The sequence below is a fragment of the Chamaea fasciata genome, unplaced genomic scaffold (genome assembly GCF_029207755.1).
Source record: "Chamaea fasciata isolate MVZ Bird 193981 ecotype frontalis unplaced genomic scaffold, bChaFas1.0.hap1 SCAF_22, whole genome shotgun sequence".
NCBI lineage: Eukaryota > Metazoa > Chordata > Aves > Passeriformes > Sylviidae > Chamaea > Chamaea fasciata.
Genome location: NW_027094107.1, coordinates 5,792,005 through 5,804,509, shown reverse-complemented (window position 1 = coordinate 5,804,509; position 12,505 = coordinate 5,792,005). Strand labels below are relative to the sequence as shown.

Genomic DNA, 12,505 nt, shown 5'->3' with positions numbered 1-12,505 from the left:
AGTATGGCTGTGCTACCGAAGCAAACATCAAAGCGCTGAGACTGAAGCACTAAAACTAAACAATATAATGTTACTAAAAGAATCAATTCCCTATCTCTGTTGTTTCCAAACACTAGAACACTGAAAACATTTCTGTTGAAAAAAAAAAAATAGCGCTTTTTTTTTTTTTTTCTGAGGGAAAAAACCCTTTGTAATTGGTTCTGCTCCACTGGCGAATAATAAATAATAATATCCCAGCTGCTGCCAGATGTAACATGCCACTTGTTCTGCAGGCAATACTAAATTCATACCTGGGAAGAGTTAATAACTATCTTTCAAAATAATACTTATACTTTTCTCAGTGTTTCAGTAACAAATGCCTTTAATTACCCAAGGGAAGGAGGCATAAGACAATCAGCACTGGAAGGTTTCAAGCAAGTACCTTGCTCAAAGATGGATGCCAAGTCCAGACAAATGTTCCAAGTTCAACTAAAGTGATACCATTTCACCTCCTCCTTGATGGGAGACCATTTTGAAGGCTGAATCTTCAGCAGCTCTTTGTAGCACTTCGATTTTAAACCTGACCTAATGCACAGCCATGGATGCTATGGATTCTAAATGTAAAGAGCTGACATGTTAGCATATTAATGCACTCAGATGTCACATAAATCATTGGAAGACGTTTTACTCAGTGACTCATATCTGGCAATACACATGCAAAGCCTCTTTAGCTCTTAAATACAAAGCAACTTCCTTTTGGCAAAGTCCTGATTAGAACAACATTGATTGTAGTTATTTATAGCTTAAATGCTATTGCTGAAAATTTCTCCAAGTTGTAGATACTGTATTATTAACTATAGTAAAGCTCTAAAACTCAGTCAGCAGAGGCCACTTCAATCTCTGCATGATAATAAAGGATTATTATGTGCAGTAACCTATTTATGAAAAGGAAACAGTGTGCTTCTTTCAGACCCCATCAATTGCTTTAATAAGGAATTGAAAAGCCTGGCCTACTTTATATGCAGATCACCATCCCAGTTGCATAAGGATTTAGAACAGACAAAACAAAACTGTTTTTGTTGTAAATAAGGACTGTTTGTCTAAATTGCACAATAATGTTTGCATCTAAAAATTATTTAGAAGCTAATAAGGCTTAATAAAGTTTGACTGTATGCTTGTTAATAAAAATGGTTTCAATATTCTCCATGAAAGAAAAGTAAATTGAAGGTGATAACATAAAGCTTGAAGCAAAACAGGCCTGAGTTAATGGGAAAGGAGAAGACACACTGCATTTGTTCACTGTTGGGCTTAAGAAAAGCAGTGTTGAGAATGGGATCCAGTTAGCACAAAACATTTTATAAAATTCAAGACAGTGAACTTAATGGTAGTTTTCTCTAACAGATTAGAATTATTGCAGTATTACTTCTGCTTTAGAGACAAAAAGCACATAGACACGATTCAGGCTACCAAAAGTTAGTGGGACGCACATGCTGATTTCAGCCACCTTGATTTGGAGGACTCCAGGGTTCAAATTTTACCTTTGGCATGGGTTCATTTGCCTGTATGTTAATAAATTTAATGAGGTGTGGGATGACCCCTGCTGGTGTCCCTGCTTATGAAAAAAAAAAATAAAAATGTATCTGGCAGGAAGAGGACATGTTAATCTTGGTCCAAAAAGTTACAAATATAAACTCTGTCACAAAATGTATAAAAATACCTAATCCAATGCATAGAATATTATGAGTAATGTTCTGTTAAGTATGAAAATAATCTTAAGCCATTGAACATTACTGTGTTAGAGCTGCAATGCAATGTATTAAGAAGGACATTAATTGTTCAGTTCACTATGACATTGTGTTAAACATCTTTTATTAACGAGCTGTTATTCCCGGCTGAGGCATTTGATAACCTCTAGTCCATTGCTAAATCCTTTCAGTTGATTTCAGTGAGTCACTCTAAACAAACCTAGAGGGAAAAAATACCCCAATAATTTACATTTGAGTCTGTAAGGTCCTAGAACTAGAGTCATTTAAAGAAGGGCAGCTTTCCTATAAATCAAACCTTCTGATTTAATGCAGCTGACATATAGATCTATTTTACAATTTTTTTTTAATTTCAAAAATACAACACATTAAAATAGGTTCAATTTATCAAAGCTAAGAGCAACAATTAAGTAATAATGTACTTAAAGTGCAAAGGCACTTTAACACAAAAAAGTGACGCCCAGTGGCTATAGTTGGTAATTGAAACAGCAGTACTGTATATTATTATTTACAAAAGAAAGTCATAGTCCAGGAAAAAAGATCTTTGGAGATCTTCTACATAATACATTAAGTTTCCATTTTGAAATGAAAAGAAAAAAAAAAAAAGACCAAAAAACCAGAAACCCCAAAGACCCCCTTTCTCATTTCCTTCGAAATCAAAAAGAATTATGCAAGATCTATTACAGAAAGATACATTTTGCAGTGACAGTTCCTAGAGAAGGGTCAAAAGGAGAGAGATTTAGAAATAACTTAAAGGGAACGTTGTAAAAGCAACACCACATCCCTGCTAGGCTGCAAGGGTTCCTTTTCTCTCTCACTCCTTCTCTGATTTAAAAAAGTGGAAATGTTGGGAATGCGACAGATGACATCAGTACTGAGTTCAGACTCAAAGAAATGTGATGCTGAGCACATTTTAAAAAATTTCCTTTGTCTCCCACCTCCCCCCTCACAGCTGACTGATTGCAGTTTGTTTTTCCAGAACTTCGAGGTAGTCTGGTTCTGTTTGTAGCTTTCCTTGGAGTAAAGGATGCTCAGGTTTAGACTGTTCTGCAAAATATTTCCTGGGAGTTCCATATAAAACAGTTTTATTTATCCTGTCCTGGTTTTGGCGTCTGGATTCATACGAAGGGGCAAACTGCCTTTTGGGTAAGGTACAAAAGTTATAATGAACTAATCCTCCGGTGGGGAGTTCCTTGACCCTCTCTGCAATATTTTGATACAGCAGCTCTGGTTCCCTTGGTGAGGACTGCTTTTCCAGCAATTCAGCTGCACTGATGGTAAATGCAAGACTGGTGGGGTCTTCTTTTTTGTGGTCAAGGCTGCTATAGCTAAACTCATGGAGATTCCTGTAATAGGCAACTGGATCCCCTTCCTTTTGCATGTAGATTGGGTTTTGGCACATCTGTCCAACGGGAGGGGGGATGTAGTTATAAACATGTCCCTCAGTTTTATCATGGCTCTCAGTGTTGTAAGACCCATACTGGAGCTGAAATGAACTAATGTCTACGTTGTTGGCACTGGTGGGCATGCTCTGCACCCCCTTCCGGCGCTTCAGGACGAAGACAAACAGACCTGCCCCGAAACAAACAGACAGAATAAACACAACCAGCAAGCCTAAAATGAGGACAGAGAGCGGGACTTCAGTGTGTAATTCTGGGTAGGTGCTGGGTGAGACACCCAGGTGGGGGGTATCTGTGTTCTGGTTCATGGAGAGGACAGAGGAATCTGCCAGGTTGGGGTTCTCTGGGCATATGGCTTCTTTGCTGAGGAATTTCAGATGCTCTCCAGAGTGCTTGGTGGGAGACTCGCATATCACTTCATTGATAACTACAGGGGGATTTGACTGCTGGTTGTTCTGGTCAGTGACTTTCTCTATCCAGTTCCTCAGCCCCAGGATGTCACACGTGCAGTCCCAAGGGTTCTCCTGGAGGTCTATCTGAATCAGAGCCGAGAGCTGGTCCAAGACTCCTCTCACAGGCAGGTGAGAGAAGTGGTTGTTTCTAAGGTTGAGCCTGGTGAGGGAGGTGCCTCCAAAGACATTATCAGGCAGGGATCTGAGCAGGTTGTTATTGAGAAACAACAGGTGAAGATTACTCAGAGCATCAAATGTGCGTGGCAGGATCTCCTTAATGACATTGTACTCTAGGTAGAGATACTGCAGGCTGTGCAGCCCTTCAAACATGGATCGGTACAGGACCTCAAGGTAGTTGCCATTGAGGTAAAGTCTGCGTAAACTTGTGAGGTTTGTAAAGGCACCTTCTTGTATCACTGCAATCCTGTTATTCCCCAGATGTAGCAGATCCAGGGAGCTGTACTCTGTGAGATCCGTTCTGTAAATGACTTGCAGATAGTTACTGGTAAGGTAAAGTTTCTTTGGACTGGTTGGCCTGGGGTGGAGGTCGGAGATGTTACTGATCTTTTTCTCTTGGCAGTTAACATTCAGGCCATTGTCTGAGCTCTGCGACGTGCAGATGCAGCCAGCTGGGCAGGTGATGGGCACAGGAGACTTTGTCTGGTAAACCATGATAGGTCCAAATATTTGCCTGTCTTTTGACACAGAGACACGGGGGGTGGGGCGGTTCCTAGTTTTGGGGGGCCGGCTGGCTTTTGGGGCCCTGGTGGGGTTGATGGCAGAGTTGGCTGTGGGCGACAGCCTCGAGATGTGTGGGTCTGAGAGGACAGGGTGCTTTTCCCTCTGGCTTGAATCACTGGAGCTTTTCCTAGGGCAGAGATCTTGCCTGGTGAGCTGGGTCACATCTTTCCCATGAAGCCTGAAGGGGGTTTCACAGACAATCTCACCCACAAACACGGTGATGGTGTCCAGCCAGGCTTTGAGTGGCAGCAAGTCGCAGGTGCAGTTCCAAGGGTTTTCCTCCAGCTGGATTTCCATGATGCCTCCAATGTGCTCCAGCACGCCAGCAAAAGGCATCATCTTCAGCCTGTTCCCCCGCAGGTCCAGGTGAGTGAGGAGCACAAAGCGGAAGACATTGCTGGGCAGGGACAGCAGGAGGTTGTCATTGAGGATCAGCACCTTGAGCTTGTTCAGCTTGCTGAATGCCCCCGCTTCGATGGCACTGATGTAATTGTAATCAGCCTGCAGGTACTCCAGACTCTCCAAGCCCAGGAAGGTGTCTTCCTTCAGCACTTCCAGCTTGTTGTTGTTGAGGTGCAGCCTCTTGAGGGTGCGGAGGCCGCTGAAGGCCCCGGTGCGGATCTCCTGCATGTCGTTGTTGCCCAGGTGCAGTGTCACGGCATTGGAGTAGTTGACAAACTCATTGGGGAACAGGCGGGTCAGTGCGTTCCCATTGAGAAACAGCTGGTAGATCTTGGACGGGGGCGGCAGGAGGAGGCTGACGGTTGTAAATCCCTTGTTTTCACAATTAATGTTCAGCACGTTCTCCTTCTCCTCGCAAGGGCAGCGGCTCTTGCTGCAAATGTCTTTGGCAGGTTTGCGACTCTCTGTCCACGAGATCCCAGCCACTGTTAACAAACTGAGCAACCAAACACCCTTCAGCATCTTTATGCGCCGTCGATCCCCGCTTTGGTACCTACAGTCAAACCTTTTGAGACAGGTAAGGAGAGAAAGAAGAGGTCCCCAGTGAACACGGCCGGGAGCAGACGCAGCACGGGGAGAGTGAAAGCAGGTCGGAAGGATGAGGGGGAAGGGGAGTCGCAAGGCAGCGACTTACAAACTCCTCTGGAATCCCCCCCCCCCCCCCCCCCCCCCATCCTCCTCCTCTCTTCTCTTCCTCTCGGAAAGCGCCCGCGGAGCTGTCTGGGGAAGCCCCGCCGGGGAGCTCCCCGAACCCCGGGTCCCTAGCGCGGGGCTCTCCGCCCGCTCCCCCGCCCGCCGCGGCCGCCGGCACCGCCACCCCATCCCCGCTGCCCGTCCCGGGGCTCCCGGCGCCCGCCGGCATCTCAAGCCGGGGGACACAAGGACTGACAGCAAACGCGGCAAACCCTCCCCGCCGCAGCGGCACCCCCCGCGCTCGTACCTGCTCTGGGGGCTCCCGAGCGGGCAGTGCGAGCAGTGGCCGCCGCCGAGAGCCGCCGCGCCCCGGGAGCCAGGCGCCCGGCGGCGAGCGGCATCGCCCGCTCACGCCTCAGCAGGAGCCCAGCGGGGCACCGCCGTCCCGTCCCCGTCCCCGTTCCCCTTCCCCGACCCCGTGCGGGAAGTTGGGCCGGGCGGGGTGGGAGCGGCGGCGCTGCGGGAGCGCGGGGCCGTGTGTGCGCGGGCAGTGCGGGGCTGGGCGGGGTGCCGCCGCTTTTGCCGGGTGCCCCGCGCGGAGCCGCGCTGACGTCAGCCGGGGGCGGGGGGGACACGTTTATTCCCAGCCCCCCTGTCCCCGTCCCCGTCCCCGTCCCCCCCCTCCCTTCCCTCCCGGTGGCTCTCGCTGCCGGCTCCGCTCCTGGCTCGGCTGCTCTTCGCCGGAGCGCTCTGACAGCACCTGCAGGACAGCGCGGGCACTCGGAGCCGGGAAGGGGAATAAGGTAACGAGCGGATTTACCTGGGTCCGGAGAAATTGTTTTGGCCCCGAGTCGCTGAATCCGTGCCCTCAAAATAGAGAGCAAGTCAAGCAGCTTCTTCGGCAAGAGGCAGCCGGCAGGCGCGCACGCACCGCTCACACACGCACAGCGCGCAGAGACACAGGCGCAGCCCGCACACATCCTCCGCGCACATCACACATCGCACATCGCACATCGCACATCGCACATCGCTCATCACACACATGCACAGTCTGGCTCCCGGAGCAGCGGTGCTGCAAATCCCCGATCTGGCACCCGCATCGATCCCCCGCTCCGCCTGGAGCTGCTCTTCCCTCCCCAAACTGCCGTGCCCGGCTCTGCCCAGCACATCTGGTGTTCGACACGTTCAGGGAAGTTCAACACCTGCCGCCAAACCCGGCTGTCGGGCAGCGGCAGTCCCAACCTTAAATCCCTACACCCTCTGGAACGCTCCCCCCGAGTACTAAGCGGCCAGATTTAACCACATCTAACGTCTCCAGGCTGGGTTAGTCCCACTGCCCCACTGAAATGTTGTCGTGTAGCTGCCTTTAAAAAGAACAAGGTGTTGGATCTTGGTTGTTGTGACTTTGCTTAAGCTCCATGCTCTGGGCACAGATCTGTGTGATGGGAAAGGATGGCTGCTCTTGATCTCTGTCTAAAGGTAAAACTTTGGGTTCACACTGCGGGGAGGGGACAAAAAGGCACTCTACAGGGAATTTTTGAAGTGCTAGCAGGGCAGGGTGCACTACTGCCAGATTCTTACAAGGTACTATAAGATTCTTACAAGGTACTCACTTTACTTAGTCTCTAGAATGTAAGGGTTTGCTGCCAAAAGAGTTGGCAAAAGTGGTACTGTCATCTCATGGTGTTCTTTAGCCATTATGTATCGGAGCCCACATTTTAGGAGCAGCAGAAATCTACTGTCTATTCTTATCTCTCTCCTGAGGCTGGAAAAGGTACATCCAGCAGCAGCCAGCACAGATGCCTTTGCAGTGCTCCTGGACAAGAATAGTGCCGGAGTTTGCGTTTGGGATTGAAGCAGTTGCAGCTTCCCTACCTAAAATTTGGAGAGGTTGTGACAAGAGCAGGAGCATCCCACACTGGAGCACGGTTTTGGTGTGGTGCTGTGTGAATTTCAACAAGACTGGGATTCTGAACTGCACTCAGAGCTGCTCCGTTGTGTCTCTCTTTATCCAGTTTTAATTCAGGAGCAAAAATTGCTAAGATCAGGAAAGGTGTGTTGCGTATCTGCTGTTCTACAACACTAATACACCAGAAGCCAGATTATTATTCTGTGAGATTTTTTGCTTGTTTTCTGCTCTAAACACAAGGACATGGTGTTTGGGGAGCAAAATTGGACTAGTTACAGGCTGTAGCAAATCCTGTTTTCAGCTCTTTCTAACACACTCTTGGGGGCATGAGCGTAAAAAGTGAGGGTAAAAGGAGACCCAGGTTGATTTTTTTTTGTTTGTTTGTTTTATTATTTTCAGAAGGGAGCATATTCACACACACCTGTCCCACAGAGAGGCTCCTGTAACCTCCCTTCAGCACATCTCACCTGAGCAGCCAGCTCTCACAGCAAAAATGAAGGCCCAGGTAAACCCAATGCACTTTCCCCTTGTCTCCCAGTGTACATTTGGTCTATGCCCATGAGTTCCAGCCAGGTGCATCTTTCTGGTGAGCGAGGACCACGTCCTGGAATTGGCTTGTGAAGGCAACAAGCACTGTCCCACTCTCCTGTGTTTACTAATACGTGGGAAATGTGTTTGTGGCACTGCCGCTGCTGCCTTGGAAGGGAAGGCGTACGCATGGCATGCCTCAGCAGTAATTACCAGATCCATGTGGGATGGAAGGAACAGCATGTTAGGGGATTGCAACAGTAATAAGACACAGAGATGATACTGATTCTATTACACTGCAAATGCATGCATATAATAACCATGGTTGTAGGAGGAGGAACAAGGATTTAAAAAAAAAATATAATAGCTTCAGCTTTTTATTTAGGAACAAAGTCCTGATTTCTCAGCACGCCTGAAGTGTTTTATAATCCCTTCAATTAAAAACAGAGTATAAAAGGACAGCTTTTTTTTCCTCCACCTGTTTTACTGCCTTTTTATTTTATATGTTGAACGCAGGCGCATTTCCAGTGTATGACTATCTGGGAGCCTCCAGGGATGGAAGGGCAGGAGGTAGGTTGGTACAGCAGCCCATGAGGACTTGGGGAAACTCAAGGGTATGCCTGATTTGTAAGCATTGTGGAGGTCCCAAATATTTAGCTGTGTTCCCTCATGCTCATTTTTGCAAAGTTGTGAAGACTGAGTACAGACTCATAGATTATGGTGCTAAATGGAACCATTGTGGCTTTTGGATCTTGCAAAACCGAAGCCATCAGCTAAATTGGAATTAATTCCTCTTCAAACTAGATCATACTTCATAGGAAAAATAAAAAAAAAAATGAAACCCAATAACATAGCCAGGCATATTTTAGCCACTGCCTATGGTGAAAATCTGCCATCGTGTTCGGTAAATTGGTTCGGTAAACCAATAGGTTTCATCCCCCACAGGTAAAAAAAATTGGGCTTTTTCTACAACTCTACATCTAACTGTCTTCACTTTGAAATGTTTATCCTTGTAATATCCTTGTCTGCTGGCTTAAGAGCCCTTAATTATCCCCTACCTGTTTCCCATGGGGACACTCCCAGACTGCTGCAGAGCAAGTATGAACTGAATTCTTGCCTGGTGCCAGCCTTAACCTGTTTCCAATAGTCTGTTAGTCCTGCTCCACACACCAGCACAGCTCTTGGCTCCTGCACTGTCCTGAAGCCACCACTTTGTCTGTCTGCTGGCAGGGGAAAAAAAAAAGAAAAAAAAGAAAAAAAAAAAAAAAAAGCCAGACCACAGCATGAAGCATAAGCACATAAAATTTGGCACAGATCATTACCCTTCCTGCCTAGTGCACATCATGCTGTTGTCCTTCTGGGAGAGTAAATATCAAGGAGCAGAAAAAGTCTGGAAAAATGTGGAGATGATTTTCTTTCATCACATTGTGTCTGCAGGTGGATGCTAAACACTTACTTATACATTTTTACCTAGAAGTTTTTCTGGCTTTGCTTCTCTGTGTATAAATGAAGGAACAAACATACCCACCAAGCCTTAAGAATAAAGAAAAGAGGGCAGCAAGAAACAAAGCAAAAACTCCGTGAATTGGATGGAGAAGAGGATACAAGTGTTACTGATCATTAGAATCTATTAAGGTAGCCTGGATGCTGCTGGCAAGTAAAGCAGGGTTTGTTCATATAAAAGTAGAAGCCAACATTGATTTCCGTGAACACAACATGATGGCTGATGTGGGAAACAGTGGGAATTTGTAAATTTAGGTGTTTGCTGATCTCATATGCTCCTCATCCTGTAATCCTGAACTGCAGATGAGATGCCTACTCCATGTAGGCTTTTAGGGTTCTGAGCTGATCATCACTGCTCTCCAACAAGTACCCTGTATTCCTGCTCTCTCTGTGTATGTGTGTATCTCCTTGTAGCAGGAGGCTTTCTACTTCCATGAACACATTTTTGGGGTCTTTCCTGTACTGTAAAGTGGATTTTGGGGCCTCACTTTAAAGGAATTCTTAAGGAAATAAACTGTTTCCAGATTTAGCATGGTGAGAGAGGCAGACCTTTGGGGTGAGACCTCGGTGGAAGGAGAGCTGCTGGACGAGCCAGTGTGAGGGCACAGGGTCACTCCAGGCTGGGTGGTGGCTGCTGAGTTTCCCTTTGGTGGCAATCAGTGGTTGCCTGTGCCATCAGCTGGGAGGGGTTTTTCTGGATTCCAAACGCAATTTTTAGCTCCATTTGTCCCGACCATGGAGACATATGGAGAGCTGGCCTGCTTCAGAGTGCTGTTCACTGACACTACATGACTGCCTATTGCATAAATGAAAGGATTTAATGAACTATGACTTAAAATAAGTGTGCTTTCTAACTCTTCCCTCAGTTTTTGCTTCCTGCAAGGACTCAGACCTTGGCCAGTTTTTGACACCCGTCATCTAACTGCAGCATTTATTTATTTTTTTTTTTGGCAAGGAGACTTGGTCATGATTTGTTTCAATATATCTGGGGTAATCTGTTTTATAACAGCACATCGTGATTCTACCCTGGTGGTACAAACTGCAGCAGCAGAACTACCAGCTCCTGATTTTTTGTGTCATTAATCCTGACTGTCTTAAGGAGAGAATTTAGTGTGTTATAATGGCAGTAATATTGGTTTCAGCAGGGAATGTGATAGAGAAGCTGTCTGTCAGAAAACACCCCTGGTACCCTGTGCTTTGGGGATACTGACAGACTCAACGCTGTGCAATTAACAACTGATCATTCGTTTAGATTTAGCCCAGCTTCGTTTCTTTCTTGCCTAGAAAAGCAAACATCCACTCCCCTACTACACTCACACCTTTTATCATAAGACCCAGCAAGGCACTGTGAGACAATTAATATTTATGGATGTCTTCATCCTGTTCAGGAAAGGAGTAAGTCTGATCCAAAGCCCTTTGGTGTCAGTGGAAGGACTCTGACTGATTTCAGTGGGATTTGGATCAGATCTTTGAACAAATGCTTAGCTTCAAAGCCTGCACTTAGGTTTTATTGAGTGGTTTAAATATTTTTGGAAGTGCTTTGTTTCATCATGTCAATAGGTCTTTTTCTCTGATAGCAACAATGAGATGAATCTTCCTGATGATAGATATTCTGTGCTGGCATTGCTGAGCAACAAGAACAAAAAGCAAAAAAAACCCAAAAAACAAAAACCAAAAAACCCAAGAGAAGTGTGGGGTTTTATTTTCCCATCTTTAAAACAACAATGGATCTATTATTTACTGTGCTTCAAATGTGTGTCCACAGTAATTTCTACCACTACCCTTTACAAGCACAATTTTCCAGATTTCCTCAGAGTCGTAATCTATGTTTTACACACTGTGAATGTTTTTAACTAGAAATGTGCCATCATGCAGGCACAAGTGCACACAAGTGGTTTTAGTGATTTGGAGAGTCTTGTTTAAATTATTGTGTCTTCTTGCCTTCCCTCAGTGGACAGGGGGGCTCATATTTGCATGATGCAGTTGATATAAGGGCATGATGAACGTTCACTGTTGAAAGTCTGGTGAGCTGATGTAAGAAGTTTCTTCCCTTTAGTTTTCAGTGGTAAAAGAAACATAATGAAATCTCTCCCTCTCATTATTTTTATGGCAGTGGAGTTGAAAGAATACAGATTCCACTGTGCTAATGACATATCTAGAAATATGTGAGGAGCAGGAGCAATGGGTGAAATTCAGTCCTGGGCAGAGGGCCAGCCTAGAGTGATTCATCATGAAAGCCCCCAATTAAGACCTCAAAACAGGGCTTAAGTGAGACTTCAGTGCCCTATGGCTTTCTGCAATAGTGGGAGAAAGTTCCTCCAAATGAATTATTCATCATAAATAATGCATTCTATTAGTTTAGCCTATTTTTCTTGATTCCTTGAATTTATTTAATTGAAATTACTCACCAAATAATTTCTATGAATAATCATGGCCTGGGGATTATTTTAGAGCAGTTCACGGTGAGCGTTTCTTATTCCACATTCAGCATGAGAGCTGTGTCATTGAGTTGTCATTATGCACAGAGGTCACATAGTTCTGCTTTTGCTTCAGAAAAAAAAAAAATTGAGATGAGTAGAAAAGAAACAGCATTTTTTCAGACTCCTTGTGTCCCCAAAAATTCCTTCCATTGTGTTCATTCCATGAGATGTTTGTGAAAAGTTGCACACTGAGGAAAGAATTGGGTGATCATTGGCTTTTGGTTTTCACCTGGTTTTTGTTTTTCACCTTGATTTCTAAGAGGAATACAATTCTGCATGTCCACAGGGTGTGCTTGTCTGGCTGTCAGTCAAAGTCGCCCCCACTCCACAGAAGTTTGGAGCCAGATCTGCTGGAAGGTTCTGCTATGAGCAATTTTAGTTTCCCACTTCTTCAGTGGATCAGTGACTGAGGATTGCCCCAAGGGTGGGAGATTTCAGCTGGGTCTGGCTGAGCTGGAGCTCATTTCCCTCATTTCGGGGCTGGGAACTGGCAGCCAGGAGGGAGTGGATAATTCGTGGAGAATTCACCATTGTGAGTGGTTTGGGTGCTGCTGAGCAGTGTTCCCACAGCCTCAGGGCTGTGCCTCCAGCATCCTCCCCTCACTGGTGGGCTGGGGAGGAGGAGGAGGAGGAGGGTCTTGGGGACAGCACACAG

At 46.0% G+C, this 12,505-nt stretch overlaps 1 protein-coding gene across 1 annotated transcript; it reads right to left on the bottom strand.

The window, feature by feature from the left end:
- Nucleotides 1–380: 380 nt before the first annotated feature.
- Nucleotides 381–5,783, bottom strand: SLITRK2 (SLIT and NTRK like family member 2). Its single transcript, XM_066202617.1, has 2 exons — nt 5,738–5,783; nt 381–5,302 (listed from the first exon to the last, which is right to left on the bottom strand). Exon 2 carries the CDS (start codon nt 5,257–5,259, stop codon nt 2,689–2,691), a length of 2,571 nt encoding a protein of 856 aa, XP_066058714.1. The 5' UTR covers nt 5,260–5,302; nt 5,738–5,783; the 3' UTR covers nt 381–2,688.
- Between the last annotated feature and the right edge of the window lie 6,722 nt (nt 5,784–12,505).

Coding starts and splice junctions, on each gene's coding strand:
- SLITRK2 (XM_066202617.1), bottom strand. CDS start 5,259: ATGCTGAAGGGTGTTTGGTTGCTCAGTTTGTTAACAGTGGCTGGGATC.